This window comes from Callionymus lyra, chromosome 6 (assembly GCF_982586985.1).
Source record: "Callionymus lyra chromosome 6, fCalLyr1.hap1.1, whole genome shotgun sequence".
In the NCBI taxonomy this organism is placed as follows: Eukaryota; Metazoa; Chordata; class Actinopteri; order Syngnathiformes; family Callionymidae; genus Callionymus; species Callionymus lyra.
Genome location: NC_141823.1, coordinates 33,139,119 through 33,163,852, shown reverse-complemented (window position 1 = coordinate 33,163,852; position 24,734 = coordinate 33,139,119). Strand labels below are relative to the sequence as shown.

Below are 24,734 nucleotides of genomic sequence, written 5' to 3'. Positions count from 1 at the left end.
TGTTTTGTATTTTTTATTCAATTGATCATTCCATCCTCCTCCAATTGATATGATTCAATACCATATCATAACAACCTTTTTACATTTGTAATATGTTTCATAAATGTAATGCACTTATAGGCTTGAATATTTAAAGGTAACAAAACATGTATATTTTGATATAACTTCAACAGACAGTAAATCATTCACAGGAGACTTCAAAGTGGAGATAAATTACCCGATACACGACAGAGAAGGCCTTAGTTTTAACATGGATTACAGGAGAGAGTGAGAGTGTATTTTTCATCAGCAATGTTCACATGTAAACATTACAAACAAAATGAGATTTAGAGATAAGACTTGTTGAAATAAACAAAGTGCTTCACTTTATAAAAACATTAGTATAAAACTGAACCAGCCCACCACATCTGCTGTCCACAACCTGTAAACATGGCAGGCAGCGTAAACACAGGAAAACAAAGAGAAAAAAAAGTATCACAAGTTTGTCTTTACAGACAGAGGTCATCTGTACATATCTAAACAGTACTCTTAAAAACAGAGCACTGCGGAAAACACCAGTGTCGGGTAGAAGAAAATCGCTCAGGACTGTGTGCAGGCCAGTTCACCTGTTGGCTCTCACCATAAGATAATCTTGAGTTAAGTAAAATGTGCAATCAAGAGTATTTGAGGACAAAGAAAAGCTTTTACACTTACAGTATAAACTCATTGAACACTGCAAGAAGACTCTTCTCTGAGTGACAGTGGACAATATTCCAGCCATGATGTTGTCATATTGTGATCCACAATATTTCTGATTGACTTGAAGAGTAATATTGAGTCAGTATGTGCATCTAAACGGAGGTGAATCATTAAGAATCCCCACAGATAAATCCAGGTTTTCAATTGAGCATATCTTGACTGGTAGAGAGGCACGGTTATATTTGAACTCCTACTTTAACATTTAATATGATGTCCAGCACAATCCAAGTTACAAGCTTTAGGTACATAGGTTCAGATATCACGACTCACTAAGGGCCATGCAAAAGATAACGTGCTCTCCTACAATCAATGCTGCTCTTTCAAACTGTATCACGGAGAGAGATGCTCCGCAGATGCTCACGGCGACAGAAGAACACTTTTTCATTACTTGGCACATTTCATGTTACAGTAAAAACCTTTGAGACAATATGTCTGATGTGTGTGTGTCAATATAAGGGGCCTTGTCAAACTGAGCCTTGTGGTTCCCCTCTGGCTGCCTCTACAAAGACTTTCTAGAATTTTGTGGCTTCAACTGCAAAACCTCACTGGTCCATTAACAAGTTATCCACATCCCAAAGAAGCAAAATCGATCACTTAGAACTCCTAAAATTACTTCACATCACAACCCAGATATGGTTTGACTACTCTATTTACAAGATGCTTATGATGACAGCTACAAAGGTTAAGTGATTTAACAGAAGAAAACCTTCCTTTAGATATGAAACTGTATAAAAGAAACAATAATCTCATTTGTAAACGGGTTGTGAAGTTATCTGACACCGACTGTCAAGGTGTGATAAGAAGATCGGGTCAAGAAGAAGCGTCCTTCATTTGCCTCACAGCCAGCCCGTCTTCTCCTCAGAGTCTTGGTTTCAGGGCGAGAGGCCAGAATGTTTTAGGTTCAGCTGTGTGCTGCACACATGCTAGTCCACCCCGTCGAAGCCTTGAGCGTTCTCAATGGCAATGTGAAGTTTCTCCCTCAGCTCCTCAAATGACTCATACGGAGGAAGGTCCAGCCGATTGAAGCTTTAAAGACACAATCAGACATGTTAACATTGATGACGAAAGATGTTGTTATTATAATTTTAAATACATCCTTTCTTGTTTGCAATATTTGAGACGTTGAATGTCTCGTGTTAGTATATAATCCATCCACTAGAGGCCGCCATCTACCTGTTCCTGTTATTGTTGAAATATATATTTTACATTTTTATATATATGTATTTATATTTCCTATAATAACTACAAAATATAGTCATTAAATACCTTCAGCTAAGTTTGAATATTTTAATATTGCCACCGCTTTATAAGAAATTGTTCAGGGTTAATCTCACCAAGCTTGCAAATTTTCAAAATAATTTCTCATATCAGGGCTTTAATACAAGAGGGCCATTAGAGACAAGCAGTATGGAAGTATTTGGATGTTTTTTCCTGCACATTTGTCCTGCTGTCCTTGTCTTTTGTATTACCCTTAAAGTTTTTTCGCTTCCAATTGTTTTAGAACCCATGAAGAGCATAACTTTAGGTTGATTATCACAAACAAGGTTGTCATCTGGAAGTTAGTGCTAGCTAGTTGAGCATATGCTGATGACAGCCTAATCTAATGTTGAAGGATATACTACAAGGCAATACTACAGAACCAGGGCACACAAATTACTCAACATAAAATGGGGGCTTCATATTCAAACAGTTCTTTTAGTGACTTGGCTGTTGTCTCACCATGTGTGAGCTCGAGGCAGCTTGTCACGTGTTCCCCACTGCTCTATGGTGAACAGCTGTGGTCCATTAGACCCTGAAAAATAACAACCACACAAACATATGCAACTGTCAGTGACTTCAGAAACATATGCGTGTTTGATGGGCTGAGGAGAACTTTCTCTATGCTTGTCCTTCAGACAAACTTTTCATACCATAGAGTTCAGCAAAGCCATTCATAGGGACACGAGAAGTTCCTGTTACAAACTGCAGAAGGCGGATTCTCTTCTCGGCGTCCATCAGCAGCACGGTCTGAGGTACACAGGAAGAATAAATATCTGGTGCTCAAATGACACTTTGGTCCACAACTGAGCTGAGGAAAGTAAACTTACTTTCCAGAACCATTGGATTACCATATGGTTGGCACAATAGCTGTTCTTGTACTTGGTGTTTTCTCTCCAGTCATTCACGTCCACATCCCCCAGTCCACACATGAGCAGCTATGATGGAAAAGTGATTAACACATGAACACGTTCTTTGTTACTTTCTAGAACGAGTCCTCTCTCACCTCCAGCTCGTTCTCATCGAAGATCTTGATCAGGTCTAGTGGTATCAATTCAAAGAATCCCTAAACAGCACAAGAGTCAAACACTTATCGAACATTACATACAGCAGGAAAGTGAAACCATGATTACCTCCTTAAAAGCAGTCATCTGCTTCTGGATCCGGTTGACAAATCTCCACTGCATCACCAGACTGTGGAGTACACGATAAGATCAACACAACAAAAGTGGAATACAGTGGACTTGACAGAGGAGCTCTGTTGCTTACTCAATGTATTCATTCTTGTTTTCGTTGGTCACAACGATGTCAGAGCCTCCAGGAGTCAGTTCGTGCTGGTGAGTCTGACCAGGGATTCATGAAAAGCAGACGTGTTACGGGTCTGTTGCAACAAGACGTTCTCAGAGGCAACATATGTGGTTCATACCTGCCCGAAGAGCTCCTCATCGATTGTGAACATCAGATCCAGATCTGTCGGGTCGTTCTCCAAAATCCACATCAATGAGTTGAAATATTCACTGTCCTGAGAAGAGGAGCAAAATGACTCATCTACTTGTCACATCACATGAAGTTGAGTCATGTAATCCAAACTGTTTCACTGAAGCTTCATATGATCAAACTGAATGTTGCAACTAGAGACTCCTTTAAATTAAATGATCCAATTCCTTCAAAACTAAATAAACCCATTTCAATCAATTAAACATATCTTTTGGCATATTTAAAATACAGAATTGTAAGATATTTGTGTGAAAGACTGGAACTCACCACTGACTCCATGTCCAGCAGCACGATGGGCTTCTGCAGCATCATCTTGTAGAAAGGTCTTATGAAGAAAGCTTTGACAAGTCAAACAGAGTGTAAGACTTCTGGCCATTATGTTCATCACTTCTTATAGAAAGCCATGAGACTGAAAAACACTCACCATCCAGTAGTTTGCCATGGAACACCGCCATGCCTGCCACACGGCCGATGAACTTGAAGTAGGAGAGATGGTCCTCGTTACACAAACCTGAGTTGGGGTTTATCTGCAGTGTGTAATTGTCCCTGAAGAAAAATAGTTTAAAGGGTTAATTCTGTATTGAATTTACAACATTACAGCCTTTATGCACATTTCTTAGGCAATTACATGACTTTAAAACAGATATTTTTCTTCACTCTTTGTTAAACTACTTCTTTTCCGTCAAGGATTCTTTATTGTTATTCTACTCACAACGAATGACATTAGTTTCTGAGATCAAGTCATCATCACCATGATTATTATCCTCATCACCATCACAATCATCATCATCTTCATCAACACCAGCATGATCAGAATATCTTCTGCCAGCCTAATAACAAAATCAAATCAACAAACAAAATCAGCAAAGTAATCAGCTTTACTTTTTACAATTATCATACATGTTTAAAGGCCGTAAAACCCCTAACCACACACTTTTATACACTTCTCTCAGACAGGCATTGACTTTTTCTCACAGTTCTCTCTTATTTAAACATGTTCATACTGTAATAAAGGTTCACGATCAACCCAAAATGATGAGTCCAGCATCAATCAACAATAACCAGATGCACGATCAACACTCTACACACACGCTGGTCCAAGTCAGCTCTGGACCCGCAGACGTGAAAATCCAGCGTCTCTGTAAAAAGAACGTTCAACGTTCTATTTAATATAGGAGTGGAGTTTGAACAGCTGAGTTTATTGGCTGATGCTGGAATGCGGAAGTCGATGAACCTGAGAAGTTTCCGTTCATAAAGTCAAAATCTATGTCCAATCGTAGACAGATGATCATCCTGTGACACATTTAAAATGAAGAAAATCCCAAGAGTAAGACGTCTGTCATAATCACCGTTCTTACTTTTTTTAATGGAAGATATTTAGAACTCCTATTGAAGTGTGTTTCAGCGCAAACGATGCACCGGGTTGGATCGTGATATTAACTTCATCAAGGCATGTAATGTTCTTAAATCAAACATTTAAGTGCTTCCATTTCTAGATAACTATTCTGAGACCACCAACAAGCGTGTGTCGACCGACGCTAAGGAGACCATCAATCCCTCGAATCACTGTTCAGGTTTTCTATTTCCATTTACATTTCTTTCTCGTTCTAACAAGAAATCTGTTTCTCCCTTAGCCAATCAGGAAGCCAAACACAATGCACATTCATACTGTACGCTGTAAAAAAAGCATGGAAAGTTAACCTTAAAAAAATCTGCGAAATAGCGAGGCCGCGATAGGTTATCCGCGTTATAGCGAGGGACCACTGTACTTTATACCATGAAGTTAGTACTCTGCGCACCCACACATTTGGGTCATCGTTATTTAGCCACCTCTTCTATTTTGAGGTTAAAACTGTACCAATCAAATGTTAACTGCACCCTAAACACTGTCGGAAATAACTATGCATGCATTTTACTTACGTGGCAGAATATTCAAATAGTCCGTAGTAGGGGTTAAACATCTCCTTGGACATCAGGAAGAACCACTCCCGGGCAACACCTCCATAGTCCAAACCCTTTTCTCCCTCAAACTCCACCCACAGTCGTGCCTTCAGGAGGTCTGGCCTCTTGACAGAGAGGATGCGTCGGTACGAGTCTTCTAGCACTGCATTCCGCCTCAGCTTCATCTCAAAACGGTTTGGAATATCAGCCTGAAGGAGATCACAGCAAAGCAGATTAACGCTCATTACATAATTAAATCGACGCCTCCATGCATAGACAGAATAGAGACTCACTGGTTTCTTCAACTTTTTGCGGAAGTAGTCGTACTTTTGCTTGTAATCTCTGGAATAGGGCACTGCCTGTGAAGGAAAGTACAAGAGAAGCATTCAGTAGTTGAATTGAACTCTACATATCTCTGGACTCACAGGTCCAGTTATAGCTGAGCTCTGTAGTCTTGGATCATCCCATTGTGTGGTCCTGGTGTCTGTAAAAAGAGAGATTTGATTATATTTGATTTTATATCCATTTTTAATTTTTTTACGCACTGTGGTCGATGTAAAATATCCTTCCATCACTGTGGATCCTTTCCTCCCAGCCAGCCTGAGGAGAGAAAAGCAGCAATATATATTTTTTTCAGTAACAATAGTTACATCTCACACCAAGTTGTTATAACAGTACCGTGTCTGGACCCTACAACTACAGTTGTTAGACTTTTTTAGTCTACTTGGTGGTTTTACATATCCTCTTTCTTCCTGCTAACTCAGCAAGTTTAGCCTCAATTTTCTTATTAAGACAATAAAGCCTTTAAAGCAGTAAGCACTTAGAGAGATCTGCCCAGGACACTGAGTTACTCCCAATCCAAAATTCTATCAATAAGTTAAATAATTTAAAAAGTTTACATGAAAAGCTATACAATGAAATAAAAAAACAAACAAAAAAACCCCATCTTCTATACATCACCAAAATCATTCTACTACTAATTTAGTAAAAAAAAACAACTACTGTCCATAACAGCTAGTTGACGACTTGTTTACAGGAAAACAATTGACTAAGTACTAATAAGAGACAATATTCAATGTCAAAAATCACCAGCAATCTGATTTTAAACTGTCTTTGTTCAATCATCTGAATCTTAAATAAATAATAAAACATTAAGCAAAACATACAACAAGCTAGTTCAGCCTGTATTATGTGTAATGATGAGTGGAATCTCAGAAGATTATTACTTCCCACCTTGTGTGATGTGCAGACATCATATGATTTCAATCTTGTCCACTAATGACTAAAACAAAAAACAGCTAACCAAAAAAGTGTGAACTTTCAAATTCAAATGAGGTATTTTGAATCATTCTTTTAATAATACCACAAACCTGGAGATCTAAGGTGTGTCCTGCCTTTGACCTTTTTATTATAAGCTCAACTAATAACATAGAACAGCTATAGTAGCTGACCTAAATTAAGAGCTTTGATGGACTCACCGGCATCGGACCAAGATCTGACGGGTCCAGAGACGGTCTCCTCCTCATCTGAACAGGAATCTTTAGTCTGGGATCTTCCTGCAAAAACAATAGGCATTGTATATAATTAAAACGTAGAAATATTTCAGAGGCTGATGATACATATTTTGATATCAACATCACTCTTGTTGTTAAAGGTTTGAAGAAAATTATGCAACAACACATGAAACTAAATTCATATCTATTCTACTGGTCAGATTACTGAGAAGGAGGCTGAAACAAAATAAGACTGTTTTATCTACCATGACTAGATATTTTGGAATCAGCTACATTAAGACGACAGATGCAAATATATGACATGTAAGATGCAGAAGAGACTTGTTGCAGTCACCTCAAATTAAGATTTTGTACATCTCCAAGATTAAACCTTTCACATTCTTACCCATGTAGTTGTTTTGGTATTGTGGTCAATGAAGAACGGCCTTCCGTTCGGAGCACTGCGGACCTCCCAGCCAGCAGGCAAGAAGCCAGATTCAAATTGGGCCTCAGGGCTTGGTGTCGGCTGAGGGGATGGATCCTGAGAACTAGAGTCAAAGGAGGGTGCTGGACTGAGGGGTGTGCTGTTGCTGGTTTGTACTGGTGCTGTAGCTGAATCTGATGATCTCTGTCACCGAAAGAAGAAGAGTTTAAAAGTTAACACTACACTTGCCTCAAGATTGTAGACATTATGTAGTTCTCAAGGACAAGTACAAGAGACAAGTCATCACCTGACTGACAGGCCGTGTCCAGGTTGTGGTTTGGGTATTGTGGTTGATAAAGTAGCGCCTTCCTTTACTGTCCCGCTTCTCCTCCCAGCCTGGAGGCAGCCCGGCGGAAGTTGGAAGAAGCTATTAAATGACAAAATCAATCAATCGTCCAGATGCTGATAAATACAGCATTATTTACATTTGTTCATATAGCATTCTGAATCATACTGTTGCAACTACCTCTGAAACCTATTTCAAAGGGGTTTCACATGATCATACTAACCACTGCATTTGCAGGAAGTTCCTCCCCAGTTGAAGTCGGAGCACTTCCTCTTCGTCTGGAATACCTTGAATTACTAGCATGATCCTGAAGCAGAAAGGGAAATGCCAGTAAACCACATACACTTCAAAGGTTTATAGGCAACACAAAAATCAAGACGATAACTCACCATCTGGGAGCTGCGCCGCTCGCCTGCTAAGGCCCTTGTTACGTGCATATTTCCAAAGTCATCACTAAATGAGTGAGAATCCGCAGGTAGTTGAGAGGGAGGTGATATGGGCTGATTATTAGTCTGGAACAAGGTGGACTCGTCCTCTGTAATAATCTCCCAGCTCTAGAAGATAAAACACAGGACACTAATAAAGCACTGGAAACTGACAGCTATGGGAGGGTTTTTATTGGTCAAAATAGTTATTGACTTGATGTAAAGTTGCAAAAACGTGTTTTTATAATACAATAAAGATCGTTTGTGACTGACAAAAATCCTTAGTAGTAGTAATAGTATAATATCAAATTCAAATAAGGTTTACTGAAACAATAATAACCAAAAAAGAATAATAAAAATAAGTAAAATAAATAAGGTTTAAGTTTAAAACACATACAAAAAAAGAAATGAAGATTTGCTAAGCAGCTCCCGTATCTAATCAAGGACAGCAAACCCCTGGGATCGGACTTTGAACACGTCTGATTTCAAGTTATCAATTAACCTCTGTATGACATTGTAAAAAATAAATGCATTAAATACCTCAGGTGACTCTCCTGTGGTGTTTTCATCATGATCTGAGATCTGTCTGCGAGTGATGAAACCACTATCATGGTTAGTGCTTTGTTGTCGCTGCCCACTTGCATCGCTGTCTCTGTTAGGAAAGCATGAAAAGAATTGTTGGAATCTTACACAACAATGGCTTTGAAAGGAAAAACCCTAGCCAAAAATGAGAGGAAGTTTTCTTTACTGCATTGTTGGCTGTTGCCACTGCGTTGTTCTGCTTTCATGGTGGACATAATATGTCCGTCCCAGGTTGTCTTGACGCTCCTCCCAGCCAGGGGGCAGAGCCGGTAATAGCTGACTTTGTCTTGGACCAGACATATCCTGGTTCTCCAGAAAATCCCAGCTTGACTAAAAAGACATAAAGAAAAAGCATAAATGGGGTAAAAGCAACAAAGGAAAACAAACTAAACAGGACTCATTGGTTTAGTTTCTCGAGCACAACCAATATTTTAGCATTTGGTAAAACTAAGATACATTTTTTTTCTCTCAGACAATGAGACATTTTAGCAACACATCAACAAGTGGATAGACACCAAAGTCACTAACATGTCAGGAACTAGTTAATGACAATAAACATATTTTACTCACCTAGGACAAATACAAATACAATTGTAGTTCGTCTTAAATGTTTCCTTCTTGTTGCATCATGAAATGATCACACATCAGAGCAATGGAGGCCTTCAACCAATTCTCACTAGGTCACTTCCTGTATCTTTTCTCTCATTATTACACAGCAGAAGGAAGTCTGACTTACATCCGGTTCCTCAGTCGGCTCTGCAGTTTCCTCCTCTGAGCCTTCTGCAGAGTTTTTTGGCAGGTAGGTCATTTTAAGACGCAGATGACCTTTGACCCTGGATTTGTGGCTGTACAAGCAAATTTAAAAGATGAATTTGATATTTGGCAATAATGTTAGTAAGATATAGAATCATGAAAACCTTCGTGGGTGAAGCAGAAAATCCTTGAATGTGTATGGTCTTTCTGCATTTGGATTTTCTGTCTGATACAAAAAGTAATAAAACAGTCAGAAAGCTGCTACTAAGGAACAGAATGATCACACTGTTAATGAGTCCCTGGCACACTTTAAACACTGACCAAAACATAGGAGAGTTTGGTATTATCATAAAACAAACAAAGAGTGTATTATAAACAAGGTGAGGTATGTTTCCATAACTGTAGAAATGATGTGGAACAGACAGAGGAGGCCAAGGGTAATGCATGAGAGTGATTCTACTGTAAGTGCCTCAGTAAAACAAAATACACTTACCGGTATCTGATTTAAAGGGACATCCACCTGACCCAGAAAGTCATCACGTGTCTAAAAAAATTAAGAAGGATTGAGTCAAGAAATGTACAGATCATATTTGTTGTCATCCTACGTTACAAAATACCATTTTAGGACACTATTGCATAATTTGCCTTAATACATTTTCTTTTCATATTTTTTTCAGGTAAATCCCAATGTTAATATGGGGAGAAACCTGTCATCACAATTCACAATCATACAGGTTAGTTTGCAAAAAGAAATATATGGTTTGTAACTGATTGGAAATATAAAATGAAAACCTTTAAACCTTGATATATCTTTATTATGAAATCATTGTGCCACTTCCTGTGACTCTAATTGGTCATTAAAAAACACAATTAACCCGACCAGGGCATGTCCGTGAAAACATGTATACTGTTCACAGTAAATTCGGGAGACATTGCTTATAATAATGAAATACCTGTATGGTGTTGGGGGAAAATAAAACACATTACAAAAGAATGTTGGTTAAAAAACCATGTGTTGAACTGACTGGTCTTTCTGCTAGATCCATGCTAATTCAAAGGTATCAATTTAAATAGTCAGGTCTTAGTAAGTCGTGAGAGTCTTAGCGACCCAACAACAAACTCTTAAAGTCATTATGGTCATTTTCATTATTTCCGAAACTAAACATTATCTATACGTCTGAGAACTTCAGGTTAGGTATAAATACACTAACTCTAATGTGCGACTTTATTTGATTCTTTTAAACACAGTTTAAGGGCTCCTAACCATGTGCAGTCTCCACTTCGAGCTGAACTCCACTGCCTTTCCCAACGAGCGCTCCAGAGTGGCTCACATCATCTCGCTGCTGAGAGGGCGGGCGGCAGAGTGGGCCACGGCGGAGTAGCGGAACCGGTCGCCCCTCTGCGACTCAGCGGAGCTGTTCACCACCGCGTTTCAGCGGACCTTCCAGCGCATCATTCCGGGAGAGGAAGCGGCTTCTGCCCTTCTGCGTCCCCGCCAAGGGTCCCAGCACGTGATTGACTAAACTATCCGGTTCTGCACGCTGGCTGCAGAGTGTCGCTGGGAGGGGCCCGTCCTCACCCGAGTCTTCCTCGAGGGTCTCTCCCCGCGCCTACGGACCATGCTCATTCCCCTCGAGCTCCCGGAGGGGCTAGACGCGGTCATCCCCATGGTCACCTGGATCGAGACGAAGCTGCGCAACGAGGAGGCGCGCAGCCGGTCGTCTCCACCTCCTCTCCATTGCCCGCAGCAGTTTCCCTTCCGCCCCTCAGTTCCCCGCCAGGAGTTCCCGCCGGCGCAGGAGGAGCCTATGCAGCTCGGACGCGCACGCCTCATAGACCAGGAGAAGAGTCGCCGAAAGGATGAGGGGCTCTGCCTCTACTGTGGCGGTGATGGACACCTTGCAGCAACGTGCCCGCTAAAAGGGCAAGGCTCACCCCTGAAGAGAGTCGGGGTAAGCCAAACCAGCACGTCCACCAATCCCTCACGCCCCACCATCACCATTTCCCTGGAGGCTGCTGGGAGGGTCTCCCCGGTCCAGGCCTTCATTGACTCTGGGGCCGATGGTAACTTAATTTCCATGGAGCTAGTCAGATCCCTCCACATTCCACTTCAGCCTCTCCCGGTCCCCCTCCAAGTTCAGGCCTTTAACGGCCACCTCCTGAACCGGGTGACCCACTCCACACACCCAATTAGACTCTTGTTCCCTGATGGACACACTGAGGAGCTGCATCCCATCATCTTGGGGTTCCCCTGGCTCCAGCACCATGAGCCTCACATCCAGTGGTCCCCTCTCTCGGTGGTCGGGTGGGGAAAGGCTTGCAGTCAGAAGTGTCTAACCCCCTCTACTTTCTGCTATCCCATTAGGTCTAGCGTCTCTCCGGTACCTTCCACCACTTAGCCATGGACCCGGCTAAGGTTCAGGCAGTCGCTGACTTGCCCCCTCCCAATACTCGAAAGGCACTCCAACAGTTTTTAGGTTTTGCGAACTTTTACCAGAGATTCATTCGAAATTTTAGTTCTATCTGTTCTCCCCTCTGTGTCCTGACCTCTGACTCGCAGCCTTTCCACTGGAGCCCGGCCGCCGAGGGAGCCTTCCGGGAACTGAAGGAACGGTTCACCTCTGCCCCGATTCCCTGCCAGCCTGATCCCCACCAGCAGTTCCTGGTTGAGGTGGACACTTCTAGCACGGGGGTCGGGGCCATCCTCTCCCAACACTCTAGCACAGACAGTAAGGTCCACCCCTGTGCATTCTTCCCCCGCAAACTGAACCAGGCGGAGAGGAACTATGATGTGGGAGATAAGGAGCCGCTGGCAATCAAGGGCGCCTTGGAGGAGTGGCGTCACTGGCTGGAGGGAGCGGAGAACCCTTTTGTGGTATGGACAGATCACAAGAACTTGGAATATATACGCACTGCACGACGCCTGAGACCTTGCCAGTCCCGCTGGTCCTTGTTTTTTGCTTGTCCTTGTTACCTTCCGGCCTGGTATCAAGAACGTTAAGGCCGACGCCCTGTCTCGGATGTATGACTCGCTGAACTCGGATCAAACCCCTGAGACTGTGCTGCCTTCCGACTTGGTGGTCGGGTCCCTGGTCTGGGAGGTTGAGGAGAGGGTCAGGAGGGCCTTGCGGCAGAATCCTCCTCCGGCCTCCTGCCCCACTAACCGCCTGTTTGTGCCTGAACCTCTCTGTAAACATTCATTCAGCCAGGTGGTCTTATCACCCGGGGCAGCAACGCACCCTGACTCTCATCCGGCGGCGGTTCTGGTGGCCTGGTCTGCAGCGGGACGTGTGTGAGTACTTGGCGGCGTGTCCCATCTGTGCCGTCTACTGCTCGACCCACGAGAAAGCTCCAGCACCTGCCGGTGCCCGACCGACCATGGTCCCACATCTCCATGGACTTTGTCACCGGGTTTCCACCGTCCGAGGGCATGACTACTGTCCTCACCATCGTCGACCGCTTCTCAAAGATGGCACACTTCGTTCCCCTACCCAAGCTTCCCGGCACCAGAGAGACTGCTGAAGCGGTCCTGAACCACGTTTTCCGCCTGCACGGCCTCCCGAGGGACATTGTCTCGGATCGGGGCCCCCAGTTTTCTTCCCAGTTCTGGGCCGAGTTCTGTCGCCTTATCGGTGCTGGCCCCAGCCTCTGCCTTCCCCACTGAATTAAACCAAGTCTCTGCAAATTACCTCTGCGCCTGGGTTTCTCTGTTCCATACCATGATAAATAATGTATTATATGCACAACCTTCATAGCAAGTGTTACCAAACAGTCAGTACTAAAGCAAAAATGTGATCTCAAAGAATAATGGGTAATAAAACAAGTGTAGAATGTGGTAAAGTGAGTACAAAGGTCTGGAATAGCTATTTAGTTTCCTTCCTTCTGGCTATTTTCCTGTTTTGCAATAGTTTGGGATTCATTGTTCTACTAAGAGGAGAGTGTAAATGAGATTTGTCGAAGCGATGAGTGATTTCCAAAAAACCACATGTTATCACTTGGAGAGGAATTTGTTAAACTGTGGCTCAGACAGCCTCTGACCTCACACAAACACTGCAGCAGCTTACTGGAAATACATTTGAATTACAAACTTGGTATCGTCCACAGCAGAACAATAAGCAATCAACTGTTACAAAAATAGTACACATTACCTATTTACAAATAATATTATCTTATTATATAATTTTGAACTCAGAAGGATATTATCCTTTTCTGAATTATGTAGGTTAGATAAGCAACAATTAGTTTTGTATTTAAATGTAAGCACCAACATGTATTTATTCTCATCAACTTAGTGGTGCACAATGTTTATTAACTCAACTTGAATCATTAGGGTCATGAGGGATGGCTGATAAGAATATCAGATACAATTGGGGTTTATCTTTCTTACAGTTGTCAATGGAGACATTTGTAACCACCTAGCTAGGGGTGTTAAAAATATCAATACAGCGATATTTTTGTTCACGATAGTGTATGGATATTGTACAGCAATATATACAATATGACAAAAGTTTTTTTGTGGATGGGGGGAAGGGGGGCTTTTAAACCATTTATATACTCAATGGCAGTGTCGTCAGCATACTTCTGGACGAGACTCGGACTCGGAGTTGTAACAGAAGTCTGAAGTATATATGGTGAAGAGGTGCTCCTGTACTGCACACTACAGTGTCAGACGTGATGTCAGTGGTCTGTCTGTCTGTCTGTCTGTCTGTCTGTCTGTCTGTCTGTCTGTCTGTCTGTCTGTCTGTCTGTCTATTTACACGTTTACCAAAATTCTGTTATGGTTTACAGTTGAATAAAATGTGTTTAAATAAAATAATTCCATACATTCTTCACAGCAACAATGAAATCCTACGAAAACGCAGAGATGACAGAGTACAAGTTGCCAGTCAATTCCAGCAGCTTTTAAAGTTGATGTTCGGACATATTTAGGTTTAAATACAACTTCGTCAAGAGTCATGCAGTCTGTAAATTCTGTAGTACTCAGGCAATACTACATAAGAGATAGCTTCACACAAAAGCTGAAACATTTATCCTTGTCTTCTGGCTTTTTACAACCATGTTGTTCCTTAGAAAAATATGACCAAAATGTCAACAAAGGTGTGTTACACTTTAAGCCACTGTGAGCAGCAGATGGGTTATTTTAATCATTAACAGTTTCAAATCTAGATAAGCAAAGCAGATTGAAATAGTCCGAAACAGTTGGGTTAACTGTACAGGGGAGTTTTTCTAAACTTAATCTAAATGCGATGGGGCACACTGACATATGATACTTCGAAAACACAGCCAAGCAGGGGGACCCGCACTGAAGGGAACACACATCAGTCCTGAGTCTTGAAAACATGACATTATAGTTCCATCACAAACGTCAACAAACCTGCATACATACACACACAGCATATCCACAAATGGTTTGCAGGACTGTGCACTGCTCAAGTATAACACTGTTAAATTTGAATATGTGGGGCTAGGCAGTGCTCTGGACCACCAGACTTTCTGGAGTCAGGGGGAATATTTCAGAGGCACTTTATTTATATCAGCAAGGGGCACTGTTTTTCCAAACACTAAATTTAGTCGGGGTAAATACTTAAGTAGATTACTCATGGCACTATTAGAATAACAGAAAGAAAAACTATCTGAAAAATATAACAATATGCTTAAAATTCTTCAGGCCAGTAAACCTTAAGCACCAAAGATAATCTCTTACAGTAATGTAATCCTCACTGGAACTACACACCACTGAACTGTTTCCCATGAGCTTGTTAAGAGCCCGATTTCTCAGTAAGTGACTGTAGCTTATGAAGCTCTTCTGTTTCAAGACACAGCTGGGGAAAAGATTTCTCTTGTGTCGTCAATTTATATCAAAAAGGCTTGAAATCAACGTTTATAAAGTGATCAAATTATCAGACAACACTAATGGATAAAAAGAAGGATAGACACATGGAAAAATCACTTTAGCATGGTCTAACAAAACTCACCTTGTTGTTCTGAGGAACATTTATTACTGCCTTGCTATCTTTAGAGTCTTTATTTGTATCCGTTATTAAACTAGGTTTCTTAACTGGACTGCAGGGAGACAGATGAATATGGACATGAGGAGAGCAAGGTCCCCCAGGTTTTGGATTAGAAACGTGACATGAAATTCCAGTGTTTGGGTAAGGTACTTCCAAGGAAAAACTTCTTTGAATGGCGCGGTGACAGTATTTATCTTCAGGTCTCTCCAGACCTTTTCCTTGAGGATTGCTGATATTTTCAGATGGTCTCACAGATGAGAATAAACAGGCTGAAGTACTCCTGAATAGTTTTTTGCAGTGGTCATGCTTGACTTCAGGCTTCACAACTTGGTCTGTTACTTTAGGGTATTCCATATTCATAGCTCCAGCTGCAAGTGGTCTTTGGTTTGCAAAGTGCAGCAACAAGCTGCTTGAGTGCCGATTAGATTTGTCCTTAATAGAAGACTTTTCACTAGCATTAATCCCATTGTCCATTTTACACTTTGGTTCGTCCTGCATAGGAATATTGAATTGCACCATGTGCTTTATGTCCCGAGATTCCATAGCACAGTTTCTTTTCGAAGATAGGTGGCCAGTTCCCGTGGAGTAGTCAGAGGCTTTGCAAGTTGCCCCCTCTTCCTCGTGTAAGGATTTAGCTGGAGAATTCTGAAATGCTGACTGCTGTGAAACTTGCAGAAGTGGAAGAGCTACTGGACTAACAGGTGAAGAAGGTGGAGTGCAGCAGGGACTCTTTGGAAATATAACCAGGGAGGAACACCGTCTTAAAGGCACTCTGGACCTTCTGCAACAGCCGTTCCTCTCTTGGATGGTCCTATGTTTATCTGGAGCCTCTGGTTCAAAGATGCTGTTGCTGCTACAGTACCCAGCATCGCTTGCCATACTGCTGTTGCATGTGCCTCCAGCATCAAGGCCACCAACTGGACCCCCTTCGCTACTTCCAGGGTCCCCATCTACTGTAGTAACATCCAGCTCTACAGTGCTGCGGGGCTGAAGAGAAATCTGAAGAAAACTTTTCCTGTAACATCCTCCTTTGTAAACCTTTGGAATGAAAACTGAAGAGTAGCAATGTAGGTTTCCATTTTCGGGCGACAGTGGTGTCAGCTTTAGGTGGAGAGCATTGTGTGCCGGACTCTCGGAGGGGCTACAGACTCCACTCTCCTCGCGGGCGCTGCTGAGAGTTTCTGACAGAGGATCCGTGTTGCTTCTCCTTGACGCAAAATGCAAACGGAGTCGGTGTGCCATTCGTTTAACTCTCTAATCCCTGCGGTGCTGGCAAGTGCTGCATGACAAAACACGTTGGTAGGAAAAAAGAGCAGCGAAGCAACTGCCCTGTGCTGTGCTCTGTGATTCACAATCATTAGCGTCAGGACATTGCCAAAATAGCTCCAGTGACATCCTACATTCCTTCTCAGGCTGATCTCAGCTATTAGTCAGAGGAGGTCAGTGGTTCTGTTTGGAGACATGACATGACCCAAGCAGATGACCTTTGAAACCAGAGCAATGCAAAAGCCAGGTCTGTTTACGGAATATAATCACTTACACTAAATTGTTGTGATTCTGTTGTTGATCAGAAATATCACTTCTCTGCTCACTATGCTCAGTTCTGACAATCAATCAATCAATCAAGATTAGTATTAATTCGCCTGGGTATCTCCTTTTTTTCGTAATTCAGTGTTTAAGCTCTGGTCAAGATTCAAGAGTCAACTTCCTGACTGAGCCTCGCTTCTTATGTTACTGCAGCTCTTGCCCCCCAAAATATTTTTAACCCTTGCTCTGAAATGACAGGAAATTATTATTCTAGCATTAAGTGTTAACTCAGAAAGACATGAAATTAGCAGCAACTATGAATTAAATAGATAATATTTATGTTTGAAATATTTTAAACAAGGAGCATAACGTCATATATATACTGAATATGTGAAAAAAGGCAAATATCAAGCTAACAAATCTATCTTTTATCTTTTTTTCACAGAAGCTGGTAGACAACAAACTTGTGTCGGCCTCAGCACTACACCTGTCACACGACACCTCATGTAACATTCAGAGCTGGTCTGATTTCCTTGCCACAGCTGTTGACGGTCCTATTTTTTAATCGCAGCCTATTGTGAACTGAGGTGACCTATTTCAGGGTGTTGCTTGGCAACCAAATCAGTTTTTCTATGAAAGTAACAAAACAACAACAAAACATGAAAGGGACAGATTCTTAAAAAAAAACATAATAGAAAAGGTAATTTCAACACATAAATATGTTTATAATTAATGTATGGACTGTGATAAAAGTTAATCAACAACTCTATAAACAACCTGTATGAGTGCATTCAAAAGTGACATAAGGGTGTAGTTACATAACTTGACTGAGGGAAGGACTGTTAATCACCAGACTAACCACATTGTCCACTGCTTTTAACTAATGTTTAAACTTTTCAGTAAAAAAGTGGACCTGTTTGTTTATATTACTACACAAGCCTTGTTAAGATATTAGATACATGCCCTCAGATATTAGATCACAGCCCTTGGCATGTTGGCATTTAAATGTCTTCACAGGCTCAAGTGATCAACTGGGGTGACAGCCAAAGCCCCCACCGTTTATGCAGATATGTGACTGAAGGAATTTTGTGCAGAAGAACTTTAATTGACATATAAAAAAATATATATATGTTACATTTCATTTCACGTTTAGAATTAACATGTATATCATTAACTATGCTTACCAACAAAACACAGAAAGAAGTTATATAGACTTGGGGAAAATCGGAAAATGAATCTGGCCTACATTTTCAAGAAAATATTTTTAAGAAAATATTGATTATCATAAGAAATATGCAGAGTCAGCTAAACTAATATTGATGGTGGGATGGTCAACAACAAGAACTGTGTTTGCCAGGACATTAAACGACCCCCCAGGAGAGAAGGTGTTGTAAGAGTCTTGCCAGTATGCCACTCAGTAACGTTACCTTGATAACATTCTCGATTCTATCACCACACTCAAAGGAACACTTCAAAACTCCTTAATCAGGATAAAACTCCAGAACGCTACTAAAATGTAGGTAATCATCCAAATCCTATCCCATTATCAACATTTTTGGATACGTTCAGCAAAGTATTTTATTTTAACAGAGAGACATACAAAAACTTCTCAGAGGTAATAACCATAGTGATTTGACCAGTTAATATAAAATATAAAATCCCGTTCAGATGGCCACATTACAAAAACACCTCCTCTTGGTTGAGTGGTTTATTACTTCTACATACTACAACTAATTATTCGAATTACCATTACGATTCAGTAAGTTGAATACATATTCTGAGTCGTGACTGACCTCCCAACCTTGTTTGTTGACATGTATTAAACATGACAATGCTGCTGCACACACCTAATAAAAATAACACCTGTCGAAACACAAAGCTAATCACCAACCTGACTCATTATCTCAAGTTAGTCGGTGTGCGGGTTGGACTCAATGTTTCCAAACCCATATTATCACATGACTGTAATTCAATGACAGCTGGTGATGTCAATATCTTCTGAACTCATCTGTATCTTTTTTATTAAAATAATTACAAGTCAATAATGAAGTTGATAATGTAGTGGTTCTTCTTCACAATACTACCATTTCTACTGATTAGATGAGCATACAGAAACTGGACTCATGCTATAGTATTTATCTGTTAGTATGCATTTGATCTGATATTACGAGTCAGCCTTAGATCCACAAATGAACAGTTAGCCTCGGCTTGCAATAATTCTTACGTTGGATTGCGGCTTTGATAGCTACTGACCATTGCACAACAGACAACAGCCTTAATATAGTATGTTGCAATGAAGCTAGGACACCATTCATTCTAAACATCACTGAATCTTTTTAAAAACACATGTATCTGAATGCCTGTCAATTCAAAATTTCTGTAGTAATTGAATGAATGGAACTGGATTAGCCAATGTTTATGTCTCTCGCTTTGCCTTCTGCAAGTAGACCTACATGGCCCGCAGGTGTAAGTGACACGCATTACAGGATCTTTGGAGTGACCAGATTTGCCCATATTTACAGCTCTGAATAAAAGCGTGTAAAGTTTTTCCAATAATACCATATTGTAATGGCAAAATAAAGGTCTATGCATCGCTGGTCAACACAACCAACGAAATTAAACCATTTAGAATGACAAAACATGAATACATACATTACTACATTATTACATGTATATATGCTGATTCCTTGTTCTGATCAACTTCCTTTGAAAATAATACTTTTTTCACCTTATTTTCACCTTTTAATTGTGTAAAAAGTCTATTTTGTTTATGCTGACTTTTTGGTTGATTTCCTGATCACATGTTTGCATTTTCCTATTTTGGTACCGCTCAATTTTAGCAAGCATGATAAGTTATTTATAAACAAAAATGGCTTGATTCATTAGTCAATAATAAAAACAACATGAACTGCCAGCTCATGTAAAAAATAAAACTACTTACCAATCTGTTTTCATCAAAAACTTCCAAGAGAAGACGATGTTTTTGGGGATGAACCTTGAAAATACAAACACATTAAGCAATGTATGTCTTTAACCCGTCCATATTGTTATCTCTGTGGTAACTGAACGGCCTCACACAAGCATTCTTTTTTAGAAGATTTGACTTCGTCTCCAGCAGACACTACACATGTGAGGTGGAGTTTCTGTATAAATGTCCAATGCCTCCTTGGTTTGGCCCCTGACGTTTTTAGATAATAATGGTTAAGAATTAACTGATAACAGACTGCACTTCAGTGTGGACCTGCCAACAAACCCTCTTCCACACAAACATTGCGGAGGAAACACAGGATTTCAATTTATTCATCCAAAATGGAACACTACAAAAGTTTCAGTGCAATTATCATTATTATTTGTGTTTATTAAATGATAAACTTGTAAAAGTAAAGTCTTAAAGGACACACAGCTCGATTGAAACCTCTTATTACACTTTAACAGTTTTAGTAAACTTTCAAATACAGTGAAATACACAATATATTTTACAGAAAATGTTATATTACAACAAATGTTATATTAGAACAAAGTAGAATAGATATATTTCTTAATGATGATTACAAGAGTTCCAACTCTGAAATGATTCCATTGGGTAATACATAATTCAATTTCCTCCAAATAGCATAAATGCATCCGCCTGCACAAGCCTGCTGTCAGTAGGTAAGTGGATCACAGATAATTGCGACAAAAAATTGTCTGCGGGAGCCAAGCAAAGATGCTTTGTCATTACAAAAAGACTTACAACACAGACAAACATATATATTTATATATATCTTCATGCAGCTGCTTTGCCGTTGACATTATCATGAATGAAATTTGGACTCAAAGGTCCTTCTCACTGTAAAAGAATGCTCATTGTTTCGTTGTGTAACGGGAAAGGTTATCAGTTCACCTTTGTGTCATCTTTTCTTATAAACATTTAGGATGCATCTGGTTACATAAGATAAGGTCTGAGTTTTGGATGTCAGTCAGATTTTAAATACAGATGAGCTAATCTCATAGACAACTTCCTAACAATGTCAAATCAATTAACGGGCCTTGTCGCCATTATATTATATTTGGAGTCAGTCTGGATTAAATGTAACCTAACCTTTTACATAACAGTGTGGCGACAGAAATTGGTAATAGTCTCTGTCATGAGCTATTGTTTGCTGGACATTGTTAGCCTGAGCAACTAAAATCAAAGTTTCCTCCTACTGTTTATAAGAAGCTCAACCTATAAGGCTGAGGTTAAGTGAGTATCAGATATCATCACCACTTTAGGAAGAAGAGAAGCCTTGGAGAAGTAAACACTTGTCTCTGTTCTCAGCTGACATCTAGTTTTTATTGTATGCCTATATCAGGGCAAATAATTGGTAGTCAAGAAATTAACACTTTTCCTTTTAAACACATAGAGAATAGATTAAACCAATAATACCTACACTACACTAAACTAGAAAATATTGTAAATGTAACTTGTTTTAACCATCTTAAATAATAAATTTACAGTTAAATGTAAAATATTTTATGTCAAAATTCAAAACTTGAGACTTGAATGCCGGTGGCGTCTTTTTCCAACATTTTATTCATTCTCTTTGCTGCCTCACCAGATGCCATCTGCTTTCGCCTTTTTTAAACCTTTACTCTTTTTTTTTCAAGTCAAGATTTAATCTTCTTTTTTTGTCACTTTCCTTTTTACGCCTCAAAATATTTAATTTAATAACATCTATTACTGCTCTCACAATAAGGCTTAATGCAATACTCTATTATATCTTAATTTTTTGTCACTCAGGTTTACACACTCAAACATGGGTTATTAATGGTGGTAAAAGGTAATAACTAACAATAACATATTTACTCACCCTGAAAAGAAAGTTTTCATTCCATTTAGGATCCAATGTCTACAGGATTCATCAGGGAAAAAAGACAATTAAAAAATAAAACCAAAACAAGGAAAAGAGTCAAAAAGAGACATGGGAGGGTGTTTTTACCTTTTTAATTGTCTTTGTCTGAACACTGCCAATTTCTCCATTGGAAGGATCATAAAGGGAAAGTTTTGTGTATGGGTCACTGGGTTGGTAGAGAAAAAAATAGTTATGGTCGGTAAAAGACATGGATGTAAGGCTGTACAAGAAAGAAATCTCTGCTGCTGATGTAACTGTGGGGACTGACTAAGCCATAAATCAAGCAGTGCTAATAAACATTAACATAATGAGTTCAGGAGCTTAATGTTTGATGATTCAATGACTGGAATCGATTGTGTTTAGTGGCAATTTAGGACATTTAAAACTCATGACTGCAGAATAGCCCTCGACATTAGGTTGACAGACACGACTGTAGTAGAGGGTAACATAAATGAATAAATATATCAATGTGTGTTATTAAAAGAGTGCATGTAGTCACCATATAGATTATATAGACATATTAGATAAACAATTTCCCGAAGGAGACCTCCTGAGGGATCAATAAAGTTTTACCTTACCTTTACCTTATAGCAGCAGGAACCTTTTGCAGGTACCCCACAAGCCTGTTCACATAATGTGTTTTTAAATGACCATCTAATGAAAAAGTATTTCATTTCGATCTTTGGGTGTAAAATATGTTCACTTTGTAATATCTGATGGTCTCATCTATACTGGCACTTTATTTTATTCTAATTTGTTAAAACCTTACAACATTTTTTTAATAAATCTTTATATAATATTAAATTTTATTTGTATTTAGATAGATAGATAAAACAGTATTGATCCCTCTAGAGGTCTCCTTTGAGAAATTGTTTTTCGAGCCAGCAAACAGCAACACAGATGATAGATTCCATTTTCATTAAATAAGAGCACAATTTAAATGGTTGAAAACGCATTGAACATTCATTAACACGATCTATGTGAATAATCAGCATCTATAAAATAAGTGGTGAACTGTCTGCAGTGTTATTATAAAATGATATAAGGTTTGGAGTCAGTCTGGATTAAATGTGGTCTAACTATTTACATAACAGTGTTGGAGAACAACCTAAGATAAGATGAACCTATAATGCCGAGGGTGAGTGAGTTTCAGCTGATGTTTTATAGATGAGCATCTATAAAATGAAAATAAAGATAAAGTGACGACAGAGTTATTTTATAAGAATCAATCAAACATGCAAGCTCAAAGTTTTAGAAAGGTTGATGACCCTTAGTGTAGAGAATTCAAATATCTGCTTTAATTTTAACCACATGTGTTTCATTCTTAAAATTCCTTTTCATGTACATTGTGTAATTTAGATTTGCCATCTTCTTATCTTCTAATGCTGTGCACATTTAGTTTTGATCCAGCCCTTATAAAACAACATTAAGCTATCTGATCAAGATTTTAATGTTTAACTTAATCCACATGAACAAATACAACCAAATGACACATATCCCAGATGGAGGTGGAGCTGGAAAATCACTGTCATGACTCTTACTACGTTGTGCAATACCCTCTTTGATAACGGATTAAAAACAGTCAGTATCAACTAAATTAAATACTAAAGAGACTCTTGAAACTATAGTAACATTTTTTCACTAAAATGTAGGTATTTACAACAACGTACATCATCATTAGTTCATAATTTGAATTAATTGTAAACAAATAAAATAGTCAATAATGTGGTTAACTGACTTACCTGGCGCCAAGTATATCCTTTTTTGCCAACCCAATTCCAGCAATCACCTTCACTTTTAGTATCCTGGAATCTTCCTAAAAGATACAAATGACAAAAAATATTAGAATTACTACTTAAATTTGTATTATCATTGATCAGATCAAGAGATCAGGATATCACAATTCACCATCACAAATAAAATTTTTAATAATGTTAAGCTGCGGGTGAAAATAAGCTTTAATGACAGGATTAATACTGTTTGAATACGTTTTATTGTCAGCCTCCTGATATGTTCAGGGAAAACGTCATGATGTCACATCCAGTAACAGCTGAGTAAAGTCGCCATCCTGCTTTCTCGACTGTGAAGGATTATTTGCTATTAACCATTTTAGGAGTTAAGTCTGTTAACTTGTACATGGGTCCGAATAACTTCCATTTTCAGCGTCTGTCAGTGAAGGAAAAAACAATCGCCAAGAAATAAACAAGAATGAGCCAACAGGATAGCGTGTTGAATTGTTAAAATCATAAAAACAAGTTTTACTTTAAAAAAGAAAGTTAGAATCAAACTGCTTTGTTTCGACCTGGTAATAACCTGTTGGTTACGAAAGTAATGTTAGCAGGCTAACTAGCTAGTTCCCTTGAGATTCCAGTTTGCGGCAGTTAAGCAACAGTTAGCGTCACACAATTAGCCTGATGGCTAGCGCCCTGCTCACATGAACGACTCCTTTTATCATGAAAATAAAGTTTACCTCGTCTGTCTGAACTCCTCGGATTTGTGGCGAAACTGCCGCCATTATTTCCACAAGCCTCCGGTTCCTAAAAGAGCGACAATAAGCAGGTCGCAGCTGTTGTGTCGACAGTCAAACGCGCGCCTGTGTGTAACTACCTTCTCTGGTGTTGTTTACTGTGGTAACGACAGACGAGTCTCACCAGTGGACGTGACTCTTTCCTCGTTCTCTGTTCATCCTCCTCTTCCTGCTCCTCCTACCCTCTGTTGCTCGTGCGTCGATACTTACTTACCGTAAATTGTATGTTAGTACACGGTACAAACACGTATTACTTCCTTCTAGGAACGTCAATATTTGAAAGGATTGTCAATCATACACTTTATATCATTTAGATAAATCAAGATCTTTAGTTGACCC

The 24,734-nt window shown here is 39.8% G+C and overlaps 1 protein-coding gene across 3 annotated transcripts; it reads right to left on the bottom strand.

Moving 5' to 3' along the window:
- Positions 1–2: 2 nt before the first annotated feature.
- On the bottom strand, positions 3–24,546 carry nedd4a (NEDD4 E3 ubiquitin protein ligase a). 3 transcript variants are annotated; one of them, XM_087792849.1, is made up of 30 exons: positions 24,476–24,546; positions 24,339–24,405; positions 23,611–23,684; positions 21,956–22,034; positions 21,827–21,865; positions 19,936–19,989; positions 9,950–10,000; positions 9,621–9,682; positions 9,440–9,548; positions 8,870–9,033; positions 8,662–8,773; positions 8,086–8,250; positions 7,920–8,003; positions 7,658–7,777; positions 7,333–7,554; positions 6,912–6,989; positions 5,979–6,033; positions 5,859–5,917; positions 5,727–5,792; positions 5,413–5,642; positions 3,917–4,038; positions 3,760–3,830; positions 3,422–3,517; positions 3,265–3,338; positions 3,129–3,189; positions 3,002–3,061; positions 2,826–2,933; positions 2,649–2,745; positions 2,458–2,530; positions 3–1,764 (listed from the first exon to the last, which is right to left on the bottom strand). In XM_087792849.1, the coding sequence occupies exons 2-30, from the start codon at positions 24,381–24,383 to the stop codon at positions 1,662–1,664; spliced, it is 2,733 nt and encodes a 910-aa protein (XP_087648975.1). In that variant the 5' UTR covers positions 24,384–24,405; positions 24,476–24,546; the 3' UTR covers positions 3–1,661. The 3 variants fall into 3 exon arrangements, with proteins under 3 accessions (XP_087648975.1, XP_087648974.1, XP_087648976.1); XM_087792848.1 differs by having other exon boundaries at positions 24,339–24,506; XM_087792850.1 differs by lacking the exons at positions 19,936–19,989; positions 21,827–21,865; positions 21,956–22,034; ... (1 more) ...; positions 24,339–24,405; positions 24,476–24,546 and adding an exon at positions 15,432–16,988.
- Between the last annotated feature and the right edge of the window lie 188 nt (positions 24,547–24,734).

Coding starts and splice junctions, on each gene's coding strand:
- nedd4a (XM_087792850.1), bottom strand. CDS start 16,709: ATGGCACACCGACTCCGTTTGCATTTTGCGTCAAGGAGAAGCAACACG. Junction 2,746..2,825: donor TAATCCAATGGTTCTGGAAA/GTAAGTTTACTT, acceptor TGTGTACCTCAG/ACCGTGCTGCTGATGGACGC. Junction 1,765..2,457: donor CTGCCTCGAGCTCACACATG/GTGAGACAACAG, acceptor GTGTCTTTAAAG/CTTCAATCGGCTGGACCTTC.